This window comes from Anser cygnoides, chromosome 20 (genome assembly GCF_040182565.1).
Source record: "Anser cygnoides isolate HZ-2024a breed goose chromosome 20, Taihu_goose_T2T_genome, whole genome shotgun sequence".
Classification (NCBI taxonomy): domain Eukaryota; kingdom Metazoa; phylum Chordata; class Aves; order Anseriformes; family Anatidae; genus Anser; species Anser cygnoides.
Window position 1 is genome coordinate 4389643 of NC_089892.1, and position 20109 is coordinate 4409751.

The 20109-nt window shown below is 57.0% G+C and overlaps 2 protein-coding genes and 1 long non-coding RNA gene across 7 annotated transcripts in view; 2 read left to right on the plus strand and 1 right to left on the minus strand.

Annotated features, from left to right (window-relative positions):
* Positions 1–1496, minus strand: part of ADAMTSL2 (ADAMTS like 2) — a 24921-nt gene extending 23425 nt beyond the window's left edge. For 4 of the 5 annotated variants that reach the window (XM_066980657.1, XM_066980658.1, XM_066980660.1 and 1 more), the window contains exon 1: positions 1203–1493. The gene's annotated coding sequence lies outside the window, so the exon portion shown is untranslated. Of the gene's footprint in view, positions 1–1202 lie in introns of all 5 variants that reach the window. The other variant, XM_066980659.1, reaches the window with a different exon arrangement.
* LOC125181924 (uncharacterized) lies at positions 559–5463 on the plus strand. Its single transcript, XR_010826063.1, has 3 exons — positions 559–1137; positions 4764–4871; positions 5333–5463. It is a non-coding gene; the product is annotated as an uncharacterized lncRNA (long non-coding RNA).
* A 3655-nt stretch (positions 5464–9118) lies between these two features.
* Positions 9119–17893, plus strand: MYMK (myomaker, myoblast fusion factor). The gene is made up of 5 exons (XM_013193985.3): positions 9119–9519; positions 11828–11942; positions 13876–14024; positions 14386–14502; positions 15503–17893. The coding sequence occupies exons 1-5, from the start codon at positions 9385–9387 to the stop codon at positions 15647–15649; spliced, it is 663 nt and encodes a 220-aa protein (XP_013049439.1). The 5' UTR covers positions 9119–9384; the 3' UTR covers positions 15650–17893.
* Positions 17894–20109: the final 2216 nt, after the last annotated feature.

Sequence of the window (20109 nt, forward strand, 5' to 3'; positions counted from 1 at the left end):
CGAGCCTGCCTGGGGAAGGAGCAGGGCTGACACCAAAGCAGGCGCTGCACGGGAGGTGGGGAGTGACAAGAAGTGTCACCGGCTTTCAAAAAAAAAAGCAATGCATTTCAATATTCCCATTTACAGAACTGTTCCTAGAAGAGTGAGATGAAAGGCTTCGTAAACAAACAAAACAATATGCAATTAGCAGCCATTATTTTTCCTCTTTTCATTTATTCTACTCTAATTCCCAGAGAAGCCTGTTCTTATAGAAAAGAAACCATGCGCAATTAAAGCGCCAAAATAAAGTATCCCAAGTGTCAGCCTTCCATCTGGCTCTCCATTTGTCTCATGAAAGAAAATAACCCAGAATGGCATTTTCTTAAATAAAACCCAGCTCAAAACCACAATACATTTTATTGTGAGCCTCGCTGCGAGAGCCAGGAGCGAGCAGGTTTCAGGAAATCATGCTTCCAGGCAATCAAAGCGGTGCACGTCTGTAAAGAGAGACACAGACAGTCTCCTCTAGGCTAATTCCCTTCGAGAAGTAACTAGACAATATTTTTGGGAAGCGGGGAGGTGGGAGAGGGGCTGCTCCTGGGGAGAGAGGGCACGACCGTAGAGACACAGAGGTTTTTTTCCTCCTCCTTTTTCTTTTTGCGGAGGCTTTTGCAGCGGTTTGGGAAAGGCAGACGTGCTGGCAGCGCCTGCCCAGCTTTGGTGGCTGGCTCGCAGCAAGCCCCAGAGGGGCTCCGGGTCCCCAGCCCGGCTTCGCCATCGCCCCAACGCCGAGGCGCAGCTCGCAGCAGACACTTTCCAAATCGCGGCTCCGTTGATTAATTGAAGCCCGGAGCTCTTGGCCGGGGATGCCGGGGACAGGTGGCTGCGCTTTGCCTTACACTTGGTTTTCATTAAGGCTCCCAGACACTTCTGATTGCGAGCCAATAAACTGGCTTGCTCGGAGTTTATCCGAGACTCAGCGAAGAGTTTCGTGCTTAAATACCCTAGGTTCGGCGAAGAGTTTGCATGCGTAAATAAAAGGGGGAGGAAAAAAAAAAGGGGGGGGGGAGGAAAAAAAGAAAAAAAGGGCAAAAAACCGGGCATTTCGGAGCATTTGGAGCCGGCAGAGGATGGAGCCCCCGGAGCTGCACCCACCGGGTACCACGGCCTCGGCTCTCGCCCCCGCAACCCCCCCCCCCTCGCCCCCAGCCCTTTCCCCGTACCTGGCGATGCTGCGGGTGCCGGGGAGCAGCGGCAGCCCCGGCCGCTCCCTCCTCTTCCTCCTCTTCTTCCTCCTCCCCGACTTCAAAGCGCAGCCACCCCCAGCGCCGGGCTCGCAGCGAGGAGGAGCCGCCGCAGTGGCTCCCCCCAGCCCTCGCCGGCCGCTCTTATAGCGCTGGGGGGGGGGGGGACCGGGCGGAATTCACACCTCTCGGCCCGGGATGCCCCCACCCCGCTTAACCCCTCGCCTCCCCCGGCGCCGATCCGCGGCCGCCAGCCGGTTTCCTGCGGCGAAGCCGGGGGGGCACAGGCGGGGGGGGGGGGGAGGCGGCACGCATGCGTCTCCGCCGCTGCCCGCCCGTGATTTCCACCCCCCCCCAGCCCCGAGGCCGTTTTTCGACCCCCCCCGAGCTGGGCAGGGGGATGCCGAGGTGCCCCCCCGAGGTGGCAGCCGCCCTACTTGCTGCCTGCCCCCCCCCCCCCGTCCCCGCATCGGCTGGAAGCGTGCTGGCTCCTGCAAAAAGGAGGGGGGGAAAAAGGGGAATCCTGCAATCCCGGGGGGTTGGTGCCCTTCGGTGGGGCTCGGCGTCACGCCCGCTGCTTGGTGCAGCTTGCCGCCACGCAGGAGGTAAAAGGAGGGTGGGGGGAACGGGGCTTGGCGCACACGAGTTGCCCTGCGGGGTGGCTGCAGTGCCCCTGGCTGGGGGGCAGCGGCACACGTGTCACCTCCGGCCACGGCAGGTGGCAGGGACAAGCCCGGGGTGGCAAGTGGGACGCGATGACGCCACGTGTGCAACCCACAGGTGTCCCATGAGGTCCCTTCCCTGTGGGCTTCGTGCAGCCGCCGACGTGGTTCACCTGCACGGTGCCGCGCGTCTCTGTGCACGTCGTAGCACGGCCCTGCACACCCACTGGGGATGTCCTGGCACGTCACCAAGCCCACCTGCACGGTGGCCTCCGTCTCCTGGCTCCAGCACTCCAGGGATGCTCCGTCTGGGCAAGGACCGCTGGTACCACGGTTATCCCGGAGCAGGGCTGCGACGATGGGGGCACCACGGTGCCTGGGGACACAGCGGTGCCTGGGGACACAGCGGCGCTTGGCCCTCGGTGGCAGCACTCAGCCCCACCCGGACACCCACCCAGCCTCCGTGCGTGTCTCCAGCAGCCACGGGGCACCAACCCCACGCAGCTCCCGGGGCCGCTGCACCTCTGGGTCATGGAGAATTTGGGCCCCAGGGATGGCGGTGAGGAGCCGAGCGGAGAATCCATCCCAAAAAAATTTACATGGGAAATGAAGTCTCCTTTTCTGTTTGGCTAAACGTCTGCCAGCCTGTTTTAATTTATCCAGCTAGGTTGATTTGCAACTTTTAATTTTCCATCGGTTGGCTGTGACCAGGACACTGGGAAAATTTAGCGCTCGAGTTCACCCAGCTCCTGTGTTTCAAAATATCCCAGCCCGAGACATGCAGGAGAAAGCCCTTTCCGTTTCGGAACAACCAGGAGGGAAAAGTCTGAACACGAGAGATTTTAAAAGCATCAAGCTATTTCACACTGAAAACGCCAGAGCAGCCTGGGTCCGTGTGAGCCCCTGCATCCCCCAGCCTGCCCCAGGTTTGGCAGGAGGCTGCACCCCGTGGGACCCCATCCCTGGGTGACCCCGCACCCCGCAGGGACAGCCGGGACTGGGAAGCACTGGGGATGAAAGCCAGGGGTCGGGGACAGCAGTCCCCAGGCAAGCACTGGGGGAGCCAGCAGCAGGCGAGACGCGTTCAGTCTCTCTGTGCCTCACCAAAAGTCCACCAAAGCCAAGGGAGTTTTTTTTCCTTTTTTTTTTTTTTTTTATGAAACAGTTGAGATGACTCAGCGGTTTCTGACGCAATCCCCGTTTCATCGGAAAATTCCTAACCAGCTCCTAGTGGCAACTGATTGCTCCCATAAATCACGCCGTGTTATCCCTGGCCGCGGCAGCGCGGCTTACGCAGCCCCGGCCCCTCCGCGTGAAATCAGCAGGAGCGATGCCATCGCGGCGGTGGGAGCAAAAAACAGCCCCGAAAGCAAAAAAGCTCCGCAGAGCAGACCCAAAGCTCGAGCCTCCCTCCTGCTTCACCATCAGGGGCCAAACCTCCGCGCCCCCCACCCCAAAGACCCCGATCCCCCCACCCCAAATCCTGTGGCTGCGGGTGCTGCTGCTGCCGAGGCTGCCGGCAGGTCCGGCATTAATCACCGGCGGCCGGTCTCAGACGACAGGGTTTTTTATCTCCCTTTTTTTTTTTTTTTGGCATGAGCGTTAGAAATGATTTGCAGATGTTATTTACTGCGTTTTGGGCTCGGAGTAAATCGAGACAAGATGCACCTGCGTGGACGGGGAGAAAGCCCTCCCCACCCGGGGACGGTCACGGCGTGCTCGCGCAGGATTTTCCCAGGGAAATTTGGGACTCGAGCAGGGGCTGAGCCATGGGGAGATGGAGTGGGTGCTGCAGCCTCTGCTCCAGCCCCGCTCCACACCAGCCAGCGTGCATCCCGCAGCACGATGAACAAGGGGCAAAATCTCAGCCTGCGTGAGGCTGAAATGGTGCAAATGGCCTGGATCTGCCCAAAAAGCTGATTTCAGCTCTGCTGCCCTTGCTGCCGCCGTTCGGGGCGTGCCGTGCAGCCCCTCTGTGTGCCAGCAGCTCGGCAAAGCCACCCAAAAAGCGAGCACAGCAGGAAAACAGCCTCAGCCCTAGCAGGCAGAGCACGCTCACTCCCAGGCTGAAGCCGAGACGTTCAGGGTCAGTGCTCTGAGCTACCTCGGCCAGGAACGAGGGCTTACTCCAAATCTAACCCCAACTCCCCGATTTGGCTCATTCCCAGGGGAGCCTCCCCTCCCCGGGGACCCAGCCAGCCGGCCGAGCATCCCGTGCTGCTGCACCCCACCGTCCCCGAGGCTCTGACCCCTGCGCAGGGCCGCTGCCAGCTTTTCCACCCCAAACCGGTGCCCAGCTTAATTCACGGTCCAAACAAAAGGAGCGACAGGCACTCCAAAATATCCTCCCTCCAGCCCGGGGAGAGCCGGCGGCGGCTGACTGCTTGTTTGGCCGCAGAAGTGCCTGCAGAGGAAAGGAGTTTCCTCCACTGAAATTAGTTCAGTGAAGTTTTGGACAGAGCAGGGTCTCTGCTCCACGGGAGCCGCCACGGCACGGAGGCACTCTGCGCTTGGCAGGATCGGGCCCTTTCCTGGGGGTTGCTTTGCCAGGGGCAGCCCCAAGCAAGTCCCCGTGCGGGGCTGCACGAGCACGGAGCAGGACCTGCTCCCGGTGAGCCGGAGCCACCTCCCAGCCACGAGCTGCACCGATCCGGCACCACTTTCCAGGCAACATTCATCCTTTTTCTGGCCAGGCCCCGGTGCGGGTGCAGTGGATGGAAGAGCTCTGCTGTACCCAGCCCCTCCAAAACGCCTGCCCACGTCCAGGAGAGCCAGGCTGGAGGAGGATGGTCTGGAGTCTGCTGGTCCAGGACCCCCCGGCGGCTTCATGTTCACTCGGGGGGAGATGACTAACAGATTTTCTTCCCTTTTTTTCAAGGTTTCCTGCAGAAGTGGCCCGTTTGTTCAACAGTCCTGCACAGCTCCACGCGGCGTTTTCGGGCGAGCCTGGCGCGGCGTGAGCAGATCTAAGGCAGCCATGGAGCGGGTGAGGTCCCTTCATGGCCGGGACATTGCCAGGGGGAGCAAAATGTGGCAAAGCCCCAAAAAAAAGGCCCTGGCAGCCAGCCCTACCTTCTTCTCCAGAGCTGTGGCTATGGCCTACCACTGTGCAACTACAGCAAGAGGAGCCCAAAAGAGTGTCCTTTCGAGACACTCCCAGTCCCTTGCAGAGTGACCCACGGCGCAGTATTAGGCAAGGCACTTAATCTGTGCGTGCTTGCATGAAGTGTGGAAAATGATTTATACCATGTTAGCGTGAGGGTTTCAGCCGTGGCTATTTGCAATATGTTGAGTCAAACCGAACAGGCCAAAGCCACCAAGCTGCCATCAGATTCCTATTAAAATGCCTCTGGGAAGTTTGAAAGCCACAAGTGACCACAGTGTCCCCAGGTACGGTCATGGCCGTAGAGTTTTAATGGTATTAAAAGCTATTACTTTTTTCTGCAGGTTTATTTCGCTTTAATTTTACCTGCCCCTGAAGAGCATAGGTTCCTGCAGGAACCTGGAGGAGCGTCCAGACTGGTCACGCTTGGCTGGGAATTTAAGCTATGCAAAGATTAAAAACCAAAAAGTACAAAGCCTTTTCTTCTAATGAAATGAGTCTCGCACGGAGGTTGTGTAGCATTGTGTTGAGGGACATAAGCTATGCAGCATTGCCAACCACAGGCATTCAACAGCCATGAGTCAGACTCCCCCCAATCCTAAGATTGGTTTCATTCCCTTCTGGCTTTTGAGCCTTTAAACATCCCAGCTTGGAGCTTTTCTCTTCAGAAAAGGAGATCTTTGGCCAACAGGGCTGAGACCCTGACACCATCACCGGGCTCCAGCAGCTGTGACCGTAACACAACCATTAAATCCCACGACACCAGCAAGAAACCCCTGGGCTCGGCCAGCCCCCACACTGCCCCCAGCCCCACTACACCCCTATATTTTCACCTTTGGCACCCAAGCAGACCACCCTGATGACCCAGGACAGCCAGATGGGTACATATGAGCAATATAAAGCTGGTGACAGCAAAGGAGATGTCCCCAGCACTAACGGTGGCCTTGTGGGGGGCAGTGACCAGGCGGAGGAGCAGGGCAGGGTGAAAAACCCAAGGGAAAAAAGAAGCGAGGGTACCTCTGGGGACATGCACAATAGGTTATTCAGGGGAGGCCGGAAGCAGGAATTTTCTTAAGGGCAGGCATTCAGCTAAACGGGGCCGGGCCTCACGGAGAATGGAGATTTTAAGTGGCAATTTATTCCGCTAATAAAAGGAGAAGGCTGCAGGTGCTCTGGCAGGGCTGTGCGCGGGTGAGAGCCGAGCACGAGCGGGGCCGGCCCCACAGCCGGGAGCGTGCTGGGGCTGTGACACCCCCTGGGGGTTCCACATTTACTGGGGTCTTCTCCCCTACCTCTGGACTGTGGCTATACCAAAAGCTCTGCCCACCCCAGCGTTCATGCAGCGGCTCTGACTGCAGGGAAAGTAGGCGATGAGAGGGATTTTACCCAGATGCTCCAGCTGCCCCTGCTCCAGCAGCTTAGGGAAGGAGCAAAAAATACCCCATGGGTGCTGCCAGGAACCCTACTGCCTCAAGGGTGGGCTGCCCAGCACCAGGCCCCTCATGCCAGGACGGTTCTTGGTCACACCCCAGAGCCCAGACTGCGCACGTCGAGGCGTTGCAGAGAGGAAGAACCCGGCTCTGAAGTAACGGAGGCGGCGAACAACGCCTAGCAGTTAGCACCACGTTTGCACAGCCCTTCCTCCTGCTCACGCTGCTCTTGCACACTGCAACACTGAAAAATCATGAGCTCATGCAGAAGCTGCAAGCGATTCTCCGTTTTAGTGTTGTTAGCACCATTATTTCAGGCCTGGCACTCACCAGGGCGCACAACAGTCCCAGTTTCAGTTCTGATACAACCTACACCAGACAGAAAAAAGGTCATCCTGTACTCATCCCAAGGTGAATATATTCTAAATATTCTAAATTAGCATCAATCCCCAATCCTCTATTTCAGTATATTCTACTTCCAAACTATCACCCTCGTATAAAAAGGAACACAAAACGCTCTGTGTCTCTTTCCTCCACTGCAACGTCTGAGCTGAAACAGTAGAAGTGCTTACAGAAAGCCATGGTTAGTGTTACCCTGGAAGGATCCAGGACGGCATACCAGAACCTGGTTTTGGCATCTGGGAACCACTTTTCAGCCATATATATCACCGTTCCTGCGTGCGCTCGGGTCCACACAAAATTAGCCCTAAGGAATGTGAGTTCGAAATTTGCTTTCCAGAAGCACTTAAGTGCAGGAGCTAAAATTTGCTCTTTCTAGATTTCCTACCTGTTTAAGAGAGAAGGAACGAAATTCTGGCCCTTTGTTACTTGGGCTCCTTCCCGGGAAGATGTGCAAAGCCCGTGCCTGGTGCTCTGGGTCTGCTGTTTGTAGCCTGAACCGAGACTTTTCAGGCAGCAGCTCCCGAGGTGAGCTCGCCACCTGCCCCTTGCCTCGCGGTTTGCTTTGGGCTCTCTTTTTCAATAAGAGCTGGAACACGTGTGCACACTGGGGTGGGTTTTTTCCCCCATGCCTACAGAGCTGGCTGCAAACCAAATGCCAGCCCAGGGCATGCAGCTGGGAGAGATGAAGCCCGAGCACCTGGGGAATGTTTTCTTGCCCCTGGGAGCTCCAGCATTTACTGCTCAGTGCCACGGCTGGCACTCACTGCGTCCAGCAGCCAGCTGGGTTTGCCTTCCTCTGGGCTCCAGCTGGAACAAAGTTGCGAGGGGGATGCATTTGACAAAGGTTTGATCTTATTTTAAACTGATGCCATTTGGCCTGCTGCACGACTGCCTTGCAAATGGTCCCAAGAGAGCTGCCTTGCCCCCAGACGTGTATTTTTGTCCCCACAATTGGGCTCTGAGCTGCATTTTCACCGATCTGACACCAATGTCACAGCCACAAAAGCAGGGAGCACACGGGTTGCTCATCCAGGGATCCGGAGTGTTTTGTGCAACCAGCTAACCCTAACCCTGCTCCAGACCCCCCTGGAGGCAAGGCCCCAGCAGCCCCCAGTCCCAACCTCAGCCCCACAGCTCGTGCAGGAACAGCTCAGAATCACTGAAAAGGAACAAACACCAAAAAGGAACAACCACCAAAAAGGAGCAGGGTATTTCAGAGCACACTGGCACTTTGCTCCGGTTGCCGCTCGGGGCTGGATGCGTGGTGAGAAGCAGGGTATTTCTGTGCTGTCTTGGGGTGATTTATTTTCACGGTAAAATGAGATGTTAGAGCTTTTCGCTGTTTATTTACAGCTTTACAAGGATTTGTGGTAAGCTGATGGCTTGTCCAGGGTGGCTGAAGATGCGGCGTGGGCAGCGTGGAGCCACCCTGCTCTGCGAAGGGATGCTCGCCTGGAAGGAACGTGGCCGGTTCCTGAGATATCAGATAAAATGGGAGCCCTGCCCTGCTCGTCTCAGCTGTGCCTGGAGGAAGGCTGCCAGCAAACCCTCCTGGGACAGCACTTTGATGCTGCTGGGCCATCCTCACCACACCCAGCGCCCACACATCCTCCTCCCCGGGCCCTTTCCCACTTGGCTGGAGGGTCTCAAAGAGCCTTTTTCTCCACGCATGCCTGCCTTTCCCTTGGACCCTCTCCCGGGGCAGAGGCGAGCCCGTCCTATTGGCCTCAGAAATCCTCGGTGGCTCCTCGGAGGCCTGCAGCCTCCTCCCAAACCCGGAGCACAAAGGCTCAACGCGGCATTCCTGTTCCCTGCTCTGCAGGAACAGCTGTACCAAAAAGATGCCGAGAATCCCTGCGAGGCTCCAAGGAAAAGATATTAACCCAGGAGGGGAGCAGCGGTGCTATAATAAAAAGCCATTATAAAAGAGAGAAGCCACTGAGTGGATTAGCAGCCCAAACCTTGCTTGGATTTTGGTCTCTTTTCCTCCAGCTCTCCTGCCCTGCCGGGCAGTCTGCGCCGGTTCCTCCCCACGAAGGGAAGCTCAGCTCCCGAATTTCAGAGGGGTCTCCTCTGGGGGAGTCCCCCTGCAGTATGGGGCTGGGTTTCACACAACCTGAGCACCCAGAGGACACACACACACATAGCTGCCATTTCACACTGGGTCAGACGAGCTCCCTGAAGCCTCCCCACCAGCTTCAGAGCTCGGCGGCTCCTTGCAAAACAAACCGCAGCCACGTTACAGCCCCCAAGAAGTGGAGGCACACGCTGGTCGCAGCCAGCACAAGGCGTGCAAGGACACATTCCCCTGCGCAAACAGCCGGGGCGATGCCGGGCGCAGAGCATTTGCTGCGTGGGGCCACCAGCTGTGCCAAGAATTTCGCTGTTTGGGGGAGAAGGGAGCACGTGGGGCTCCTGCACCCGCAGCTGTTCCCTGCCCGCAGCCCTCCCGGCCATGCAGGGCATTTAAATTTTAAAGCACACTCCCCACGGTTGTTTTCTCCTCCCCCTCCACCGGCTCGCACGGACCCCGTCCCCGGGAGCTGCCGGTCCCCGAGGCACCCATGGGCTCGCTGGTGGCCAAGCTCCTCCTGCCCACCATCAGCACCTTGGTCTTCCTCCCCACCATCAGCATCGCGGCCAAGCGGCGCTTCCACATGGAAGCCATGGTCTACTTCTTCACCATGTTCTTCGTGGCGGTAAGGGGCCCCTTGTTTCCTTCCCCCTGCACCAGATCCCTGCTGGGAAGGGTTGGGGGGTCTCCCCGTGGCAGCGAGTGACCCCCAGGATATCCACTGTTGGTTATCTCCCACCCTGTGTGGTGCTGAGTGGTGAATTCCCCGGTTTGGGTGTGCTGAGGATGTCCTCGCGCAGATTTAGTGGTGTTCGTGACGGTGAGGTTAGCAGAGGGTCTGGGTTCATTGCGGTGTTCTGGAGCTGGTTTTCTCTGTTTTACAGCTGGTAAATGCCCGTGCTGGATTTAAACTGTATGCAGAGTATCTTGCTACGGTTCTGTCATTTTTTGCTGAAAGCACGTAGCCAGATTCTTGATTTTGCAATTGCTAAATGGTGGTGTGAGCAATGCTGGAGTCGGGGAGTTTCTGCACCAGGACAGGCAAGGCTAAAAACATGCTGCTGAGCTATCAAGAAAAACAATTTTTAACCCTCTGCCCTGGCAGAGAGGTTTGAAAGTGCCAGAAAGACCCAGACTCCACCTGCCTCCCTCGTCAAGGGAATTATGAGTGGAGAAAGTCCCGCGGCCATATGCACACCGAGCAATTCCTGCTCCTGCTCCCAGCAGCAGGGCTTTTCGTGGCGCTGCTAGGTGCCTCGTACTCCCATGGGCTGAGCGCCCAAAGCAGCATCTCTGCTGCAGAAGGTCCCTGTTTGACACCACGGCAGCAATCTGTTAAAAAAACATGAAGGAAAATAACCCAGCAGCACAATTAGCATTGCATTCGCCTCTGCCCAGCACTGATCTCAAGGTATTTCACGAGGCTCATCATGTCCCCCACCTGGACACAGAGAAACCGAGGCAGGGAGCAGACAGGCAAAAGCTCCTCCGCAGCAGAACCAAGGATACAACCAGGCTCTGAACTCTGGATTCCTGAGGATCCACTGTTTAAACCTCCATTTAAACACAATGCAGGGGGAAAATTTCTGCCAGTTCCATAAAAACTACAGTAGTTAATAAAACCGTCCCGGCTGAGCCACCCCCTCGCCGCCGCCCCCCCCCCCCCCCCAGCTCCCCAGGGAAGCCAGACAGCTACGATTTCATTTTGCGCTGGGCTCGCGTCTGCTCCACCTCCCCGAGAAGTCAATCGGAAAGTTGGCACGCGCGGCGAGGGGAGGCGGGACAGGTCCTCAACGAGGAGCCTGAGAAGCCGAAATCTCTGTGCGCGGGGAAGGGGCGGCAGCTGCTGCCCGGCCGGGGACAGGGGGGCTGCAGCTGCTGCTGTCACCCTTTTTACAGCATCCCCCTCCCCGAGTTGCAGGGGAAGCACACGTCCATCCCCAGCAAGTGTTGTGACGCCGGCCTGAAACACGCTCTTTGTCCTCCAGCCTTTCTCCCCCGTCTCCAGGCTCCCCGAACCCAACCTCGAGCCGAGAGCAGAGCGATGGCCCCAGTGCAATTGTTTCTAGAGACCACAGCAAGCCAAAGGACCCGCAGCAATTCCCATTATAAATAATATCAGCATCCCCGGCGGGGCATGACAGCGAGGATTACGCCAGGGGCGCCTTGCCAAGCAGCGCAGGGACTTCTTCAGAAAGAGCAGGGCTGGTGCTACCAGTAGGAAACGAGCAGGGCCGGGAGCTGGGAGGAAAAGGCGAGCGCCAGGCAGGAGCATTCCTTTGATTGCACTGGAAAATTTCTCTTGGCTTGGTCTGCATCTGTGTTGCATGACAATGTCTTTTTGCAAATATCCCCATCAATGAGCCATCGGGCAGCAGCATCCAACGGACAGGGACCGGCGGGTTCGCGGGGGATGCACCCAGTGAATTCCCCGTTATTCAGACTCTGGCCACACAAACCCCAATTAGCCCGGACAGTGACCTGGCATCCATACACATTTCATCGGGAAACTCATTTGGAATTCTTTTACAAAAACCTTTCCCAATTAGAATGAAAACCCTCAGCGCCCCTCCTGCTGCTGGAGGAAGGACTGTTCTGCACGGTCTGGGTCTCCGGCAGAGCAGCTCGGTCTGCAAATTACAAATCCTGGCACAGCCCGGCAGGCAAACCAAAGCCAGTCCACAGGTAACTTGTAATAAGGCAGAAGAATGCTGATTCTCAGGTAATTTGTGGTTGAGAAGGACATTATCTCTCGAATAGATTCATTACTGTGTGTCAGTGGCCCTGGTGGGTTTGAGACTGCTCAGTGCCACCATTTCAGCAGCCACACAGAGACCGTTTCAAACCAACCGATAAGAGCAGACGTGTTTTATTTTACCTTCCTGGTCTGTGGGCAAGCATCTAGCTTTCTAATGCCTTTTATTTTTTCACAGATCTACCATGCATGTGATGGCCCCGGCTTATCAGTGCTGTGCTTCATGCGCTACGATATCCTGGAGTACTTCAGCATCTACGGGACAGCTCTGTCCATCTGGGTGTCCCTGATGGGTAAGCAGGGGCTCGCGGTCCCTGCAGCGCCCGGCTTCTGCAGGGGGGGTCTGAGGGCATCGCTGGTGGGCGCTGGGTTTCCTGGGTCAGAAAACCACCCATTTCTCCTCACTTTCCCCGTGCTAGGCCCATCAGCTTGTTTGCTGATGTTCCGCTTCCCGAGGGACATCCCGTCCCGATGGGTGGCACTAAGAAGTGCAGAGCCTGACACTTCCCTCGGTAGCATGCAAATCCGGGTGATTTAGCCAAAACAAACATATCTCCCCGGTTTATCAGGTCTGGGCTGACAGGAAATATTAGATCTGATTAGAAAAGGCAGAAAGATGTTTCACTTGCTTTCACGAAAAATCCCGACTCTGACAATATTCAGTTTTCCTTTTCCCCTTTCTCCGTTTTTCCCCTTTTGTTCCTCATTTGCCACTGAAACAAAATATAAGAGATGAACAAAATGAAAGAACTAGAGAAGGATGAAGCCTTCAAACCTGTTATTTCCCAATTTTGTCGGCAAGTTTGAGGGACGGACAGGAGCAGTTCTGACAGAAGAGGGTAGGGCAAGGGGCAGGATGAGTCTCCTTGCTTTCCTCAACAAACCGAGGCCACCAAAAGCAACCAGCCCAAAGGCCCCGCAGGACCTTCCCGTCCCCTCCAGGCTCCGGGGATGGAGCGGTGCCCCCATGGCATCACCACATCGCTCACGGCACCTCCGTGCTCCCCGGGCTCGGTCAGAAAGGGCAAGGACAGGAACCACCCCCACGGGACATTCTTAAGCAGATAACGGCCGTGTCAGGGTAGGTCAGAGCCGATCCAGACGCTCTGGCTCCTTGCAGCGAAATTCGACTTGATTGCTTCATTACTGCATTCAAAACCTCACCAAAAAAATAAAAACCCCGGACTAAGATGTTTAAAATATTGACCCGCAGGGAAACAACAGAGATTAAAATGCGGACATTATCCCTTAGCCAAACTCCCTATAAAAACACGATCCAAGGACATGGAAGGTGTGGTGACTGAAGCCCAGGGAAGCCTCTCGCTGTGGCTTGTAAAGCCCGAGCGCACATGTGCGGACGCAGACCCTCGGGCACGCTTCCCGGAATGCAAATCCAGGACAGCCATAACACAGCTGTGCGAGCTGGAAAAGCATGGAGCCCACTGGGATCCATAACTTTTATCAGTTATTACCCCATTCTGTGCTAAACAAAAGCCTCTAATAATTCACTTGCACTGGCGACTTCCAGCTTGCAAAGCCCAGGCAGGTGCCGGCGTCGCCCGTCAGCCCGGAGCCCCGTCCCCACCGCAGCTGGCAAATTTGGGAGGGCTGGGGAAGCAGGAACGAGCCCAGGAGCCGAGCACGGCTGCAAGCACCCTTATGTTTGTCCCTGAATTTTCGGTCGAGACGGCAGCAGGCTCTGCTGGAGGTCAGCCTGGGAGGTTTGGGGAGCAATTTGGGCAGAGCTGGGTGCGCGTCTCCCACCGACAGCAGCTGCGGGTGGTGGTGGGCTCTGCTCTGAGCAGCCCCCCAGAGGTTTGGCTCCTCCAAGCACAGCCTCGATGCCTCCCTCGTGCAGCCAGCTTCAGGGTACTGGGACCAGAGAGCAGGCTCTGCCAAGCCTGGAGCCACTCGGTGTCCCCACGTGTCCCCGGCTGCCACCCCCGAGCCCTGTCGCACACTGTCACAACACTGAGCATATTTCTAAAACCAGCTCCTGAAGACACCACTCAGATACCCAGGGCTGGCTCACTTTGCCCCCTTCCTGCCTCAGCTTCCCCAGCTGGGAGGCATAAGAAGGGAAAGTTGGGCCCAGATCCGTCCCTGGGGACCCTGGGGCAGACCCCGGTGAGGTCTGGGGGTGCGGCAGAGCCCCGAGCCGCTCACCCCACAACAGGAGGAGCGGAGATGGGCGAGCCGAGGCTCCCTGTGCTCTGTGCCCCGCAGCCCTGGCTGAGTTCGATGAGCCGAAGAGATCGACCTTCGTCATGTTCGGCGTGCTCACCATCGCCGTGAGGATCTACCACGACCGCTGGGGCTACGGAGTCTACTCGGGACCCATCGGGACCGCCGTCCTGGCGATCACTGTGAAGTGGGTACGTCGCGAAGGGCACGGCGGGGCTTTGCGGGATGCTGGTGATTTCCCTGCCATCAAGAGGTTTCTTCCCGAGGTCCATCTCCTCCAGTAAGGGGATTAAACGGGTCTCTGCTCTTCCAGTCCTGAAGCAGAGACTGGGTTTGCAAGGGAATGCATGCTTTTGGGTTGAATGTCAAGAAACCAGCATTGTGAACTGATGTAGGAGAAGCCAAAGCGGCAGGCAGGCAGAGGGCTCGCCCTGGGCCGGCAGAGCCCACAGCCGTGTGAGCGGGCTGCAGGCTTCACAGGGTCTTATTCACGGGATCTGGACGTGGAGCAGCCAGCTGAAGCTCTTTGGTGTGCTCTCTCTGTGCTTCCAGCTACAAAAGATGAAGGAGAAGAAGGGGCTGTATCCAGACAAGAGCGTCTACACCCAGCAGATCGGTCCTGGCTTCTGCTTCGGGGCGTTAGCACTGATGCTGAGGTTCTTCTTTGAGGTAACTTTCCGCACGCTAAAACCCACTGACTTCGCAAGGTGCAGTAGACATTACCAAGCCAGGAGGTTCCCCCTTGCTCTGCGGGTCTGCATCCAGCTTTGGACAAATGTCAGCTCAGGTTCGTGTGCCGGGCTCTGCAGGACCCCTCCATCCTCGTGCCCACCCCAGCCCCTGCTCCGGGTGCTGAGGTCTGGATGGGGCAGTAGGGTTTTATCCTCTTTTTCCCTGTAAGTGAGTTACAAGGACACCGGCCACATTTCCTTCAGCCATACGTGGTCCTTGAAGTGCTTTTGTCAAGCGGGAGCGGCCGCTTTTGGACACAGGGCACGGGTGACTTGAGGACACCTCACGTATCCGCCGCAGGGACTGGATACGACCCAGGCGTGGCCGGATCCAAACCTCGCTCACGCCAAGGAAAAGACTCCGTGGGCTCCCCGGGGCACTCAATCCCACATTTAACCTTTTGCTCTTGCCGCTGGCCAGTCCTCCTGTCCTGCGTAAGGGGTCTGTCCGTCCCGGGATGGGGGTGGGAGGCGGTGACCCCCCTGCCACAGCTGCCGGTCCCGCCTGCGCTCAGCCCCGCCGTTACGGCTGCTCCGTGCATTGGGAGCTGCGAGATACAACCTCGCCGTCGTCCCCAAGGATTATTTTTCAAAGCATTTAGTAATTGCAAATTCTAGCAGAACATAAAAATGTCACTTAGCAGAAAGTCTCCCTCCACCTCCCCCACCGCGCCCCATCGTCCCCTCCCAGCCTCCCGGCCTCGTCCTTTGCAGGGTAATGAAACACTTCATTCATGAATTGGGAAACGTGCAAATTGGAATGTGTTAAATCCACTTTGCCTATTTTTTTAAGGCTGGAAATCCTTTCTTCTCTGACAGCAAAAAGAGGCAGAAGGCTCAGGATTTTTTGGCTACTTGCCTTTGGCTACTTGCAGAACCCCTGTGTTTTGCACCCACCGCCAAGCCCAGCAGCTCCCACTAATGCTCTCCCTTTGCAGGAGTGGGACTACACCTACGTGCACAGCTTCTACCACTGCGCCCTGGCCATGGCCTTCGTGCTGCTGCTGCCCAAGGAGAACAAGAAGGCCGGGGGCGCCGGCAGCCCCGCCAGGCTGGACTGCTCCACGCTCTGCTGCTGCGTCTGAGCCCCCGGCACCTGCTCCTGCGCCTGGGCACTGGAGGGCTGCGACCACGAGCAAAGTGCTGCCCGCCGTGCTCTCCTTGGGACCTTCTCCCACCAGTTCTGCGCACGCCCTGGGCTTTTCTTCCATGGAAAGGCTTCGTCCTTCCACCATCATAACGCCTTATGCGTTTCCAGTGTGCTAAATTCCTGTACTTCTCCCTGGAGGAGCCCTTGTTTGGGATGTGCTCCTGTCCTGTGGCCCAGCAGCAGGTGCTGGAGACCTTGGTGTCCCTCTCGGCCACGTCACCTCCCCGCTGTCCCCTGTGCTGGCCCCGGAGGACCCGAGACGTCCCCTCCTGTGGGTTTGCCCACCCTGAGCGCACGAGGCTCTGTTTGTAACGCCCGGTTAACAGAGCCTGTATTCTTGTGAGATATTTCCTATTTTATTTATGCATTCTCTTGATGTAAATAATACTTATCAGCAAAGACTCTTTGCAAGCGTGCAGCACCAGCTCTCCTTAAACGGCGCAAAAACCTTTCCAGCTCAGCTGCTGCTCACCCCAGCTCAGGCATGGGCAGCCCTAGAGCACAGCCACCACCTTCCCTGGCCCAGAGGTGGCTGCAGCATCGGTCACTTTGTCCCCGCCAACCTGCTGGGGTGGCGCAGGCAGCAGGTGTGCTCGCAGCGAGCCGCGTTAGTCCGGAAAGCACATGGAAAACGAGAGGCACAGCAAAGAAGCTCCTGGAGCGGGGGGGAGGGCTGTAAGCCTCTAACATCTCCTATAACAGACTATTTACTATAGCAGAAGTGTATGATTTATTTGGACTGTCTGGGAAAAACGCCAGGACTATATGTCATGGACAATTAGAGCGGTATTGATATACAGTGATGTCCACAGAAAGCCCACATTAAGCCTGGGCTCCTCTGGAAGAGAAATCCACCCCAGTCATTCATCAGAGCCACTTCCTGCGACGGGGCAACAACCAAAGCCGAGCGGGTTTCCAACAAAAATATAAATGAATCACGAAGCCCTGAGCGTCCAGGAGTCACTGGCAAGCTGGCGCTGCCGGGGCAAGGCCAGCACGGCTGTGCGCGGGGGCAGCGCTAGCGAGGGGGTCCCAGGGGGCTCGCCAAGCACCGAAACCAACCCAGCCCTGCTGTGCATGAGCAGCCAGCCCCCAGGAAAATTTGCAAGGTGCTGCGAGGGAATGCAGGCAACGCTTTCCCCATTGCCTGCTGAGCAAGTCTCTGCGTCCCTGAGCACACCAGGCTGGGGTGCGCTACCCCACGTACAAATACTCACCCAGCCACCTGCGCATGCCCTTTACCACTTGCTGCAGCCACAGACCAGAGGCACCAGGCCCCCACGACTCATTTTGTGAGTTTGGCCCCTCCGGGGTGGCGGTGATATGAGTATTCCCCATGGCAAGCCCAGCTGTGCCAGCTTTCATGGGCATGGGAGAGCCTCACGCCTATCCGGCGCTCTGTGCTGCGTAAATGCAACGCATCACGGGGCCTGAACACGAGCTGAAACAAGGGTGGCAAACCCCACGCAAACCAGGAGGGCACATTGCTGAGGTCCAGCTGAGTAAATGAAAGCTCCTGCTCCCACCTGCCGCATGTTCAGGTGTTACACAAAAAAAAAAAAAAAAAAGAAAAGAAAAAAAAACACACCCCAAAAGGGAATTGGGGTATTGCACACAAAAAGAGCAGCAAGGTTTTTTTCCCCCCTCTGCCTCCTGCTGCCCCCAGGTTCTGCTGCCACTCTGCAAAGCACCCATCCTTGCACACACCTCGAGCAGGACCAGCACCCATCCTAGGAGCTGAATCGCAGCCAGCCCCGCTGGGGGATCGGCCCCGGGGCAGCACCCATGGGCGCAGCCAGGTGGGAGCGGGCACCCCGCACCCGGGAGGTGGCTGCAGGGGCTGAGCTTGCTATCGCCCAGGCAGGATATCCCATGCAGTACAAATGCAGGGAAATATTATAAACATTTACAGCAACGTAGACAAAACAGTCTCTTGTAACCTTTTAGCGCTGCCGAGAGCTTTGCCTGTAAGAGCTCTTGAGCCCCTGCCAAAAATTCTTGCTGTTTTCATAAGAGTAGGTGTTTTCGTCTAAGGTGCAGTCTGAGTGCTGTGACCTTTGTCATGTCTGCTACTGAAATTTCCTGCTTCTCTGTTATTCTCTTCTTTGGTAAGACGATATGAAACCCAAAACTTTTATTGCCCCTTTTAAAGCATCTTTATAGCTCCCCGTCTACTTCATATACTGTCTTATTCTCGAACACTGGGATATTACTTATGGGATCCGAGCTTGATGCTGCAAAAGGCATTTGGGTTTCACGGAGCCGAAACCGCCCGGGCTTTTTTAGCATCAGCGTGGGGGGGGGGGGGGGAAGGAGGAAAGAAAGGAAAGAAAAGGAAAAAAAAAAGGAATGAGAGGGGAGGGACTGGGCTTTCCGCTCCAGAGCAGCGGCATCTGCTACCAGCACCGAGGCAGAGCGCCTTCCTGCGAGGGAGAGGTGGGCACCAACCTGCAGCAGGGTTTGGGACTGGCCCCTTGAAGCCCCTTTCAGCACCTATGGTTGAAGTGTCCCTGTCCCTGTCCCCTCCAGGTGACACCCGCTGCCCTGAGCTTGCCTGCCACGGGGCCGGGATGAGAGGGGAGTTAGGACCCGCTGCTGCTCGAGGGGAGGCTTCCAGAGATGTCTAGTGGGGCTCAGTGCCAGCTAATCTTCCAAGCAAACCTTATCCAGATCCCTTTGGCTGCATAAAGTGTAAAACTGGCCAGACCGAAACATAAAAGCTTGGTTTCTGCTGCCAGCTGCATGGGGCACTCCAGAAAACGCCTTATCACCATGTGATTTTGCAGGGCGGCTTTCGGCTTTTTCCACGCGCCGCCCACCCTCTCCCTGCCGCTTCTCCGTGCACGTTCCAGTTGTGAGCCACCCCAGCCAGACCTGCCAGGTTAACGGGGTCCTGACTCCATCTTCTAGCCATGTTAATAGCCATCCAGCTTCATAGCCATCGTCGGGCCACGGCGATGCTGCTACTCTTCAGAAAGCAGCACGGCTCCAGCCTGAGCGCACGAAGATCCGGGGTGGCGGTGATGGACAGCCCCAGGAGAGGCATCCACCAGGACCTCCAGAGAAGTCCTGTCCCATCCAGGGGAGGGACAGAGGAATCTGATATGCCTGGGAGGTTGGGAGGGGTGATTTTTTGCGCAGGTAGAGCCAGGAGCACTGCGGGCAGCCCAGGAGAGCTCTTGCTCTGGGCTCCCCCATCCAGTTCTGACGTCCAGGAGGTGTCTGCGCCTTGTAACAGGGCACAGCTTGGGGGTAAACCAGGTCTGCAGGGGCAAAGGGGAGCCACCACCAGTGTCCTACAGAGCACCAGGGCTCCATGGCCCTGGGACACAGCACAGATGCACTATACGACACCAGGCCCATCCATCAGCCTGGAAAAAAGGGGAGGTGAAGCAATCGCAGCCCCCATCCAGACCCACTCGGTATCTCCCAGCCATCCCAGCCCCAGTGAATATTTCCTTGCAGAGCACAAAGCAGGTCTGCTGTGCTGCAGGAGCCTCAGGGTGCACCCAGGAGGAGCAGGGTGGGATTCGCTCTGGGTCTGCAGGAATAACCCCTCTCTGCAGCAGCGCACGACGGAGTTAGAGCAGATGTAACACGCGGCTCAGCGAGGGGGTACGGTCCCGGGACACCCCATCTCAAAACTCTACGTCCTGGAAGGGAAGACCCTGGCCGCAAGCCCCTCGCACACCCGCAGGTGTCCGGCCCACCGAGCAGAGCTGGGGATGGACGTGGGCTGTGGGCACAGCCCCAAATCCCAAATCCAAGCCCCTCGGCCCTTGGAGGGGCAGACGGGGAGCAGCAGGGCTCGCCTGGCTCCTGCCGCGACGCTCTCGCAGCTGCAAGAAGCTCGCTCCAAACCCGGGTCCGGTGCCTCAAGCCTCCCTGCTCCTGCGGCAGAGCGGTCCCAGGGAGCGGCGGTCCAAGGTTTTGGTTTAGGCCAATCTCCCAGAAATTCTGTCATCATGCAGAGCATCACGCACACTCCCGGATCCGCATTACAGAGAGGATGGCCCCGGTCCAGCGCCTCTTAAAGTCAGTGGAAAAACCCTCCCTCCCTACAATGGGAGCTGGCTCGGGCCTTATACGATCTGACAGATACCAAGGAGCGAGAGGAGCTGTTTTAATCTGGGAATATCTTGTGGCCCCAGAGCTTCTCCTGCAGACTGACAGGGCAGCATGTCTGCGGAGCATGTGCTGCTAAAAAAAGGGCCCGGGCTCGCAACAGCCTTTCAATAAGCGCTTAACTGATCGTCTTTATCTGATCCATGTGCTCCAAACGCGAGGGAACCGGCCGGGTTTCCAACTGTACACATCATCTGATGCTCATAAAAAGAGCTGATGTGTCTGGAAGCCCCAGACCCGAAGAAGCATTATTTAAATGGGGGGAAAAAA

Bases quoted from the DNA above. Each gene is read 5' to 3' on its own strand.
- MYMK (XM_013193985.3), top strand. From the start codon at position 9,385: ATGGGCTCGCTGGTGGCCAAGCTCCTCCTGCCCACCATCAGCACCTTG. The intron at 9,520-11,827 runs GTAAGGGGCCCC...ATTTTTTCACAG, and splicing joins TCACCATGTTCTTCGTGGCG to ATCTACCATGCATGTGATGG. The intron at 14,025-14,385 runs GTACGTCGCGAA...CTGTGCTTCCAG, and splicing joins TGGCGATCACTGTGAAGTGG to CTACAAAAGATGAAGGAGAA.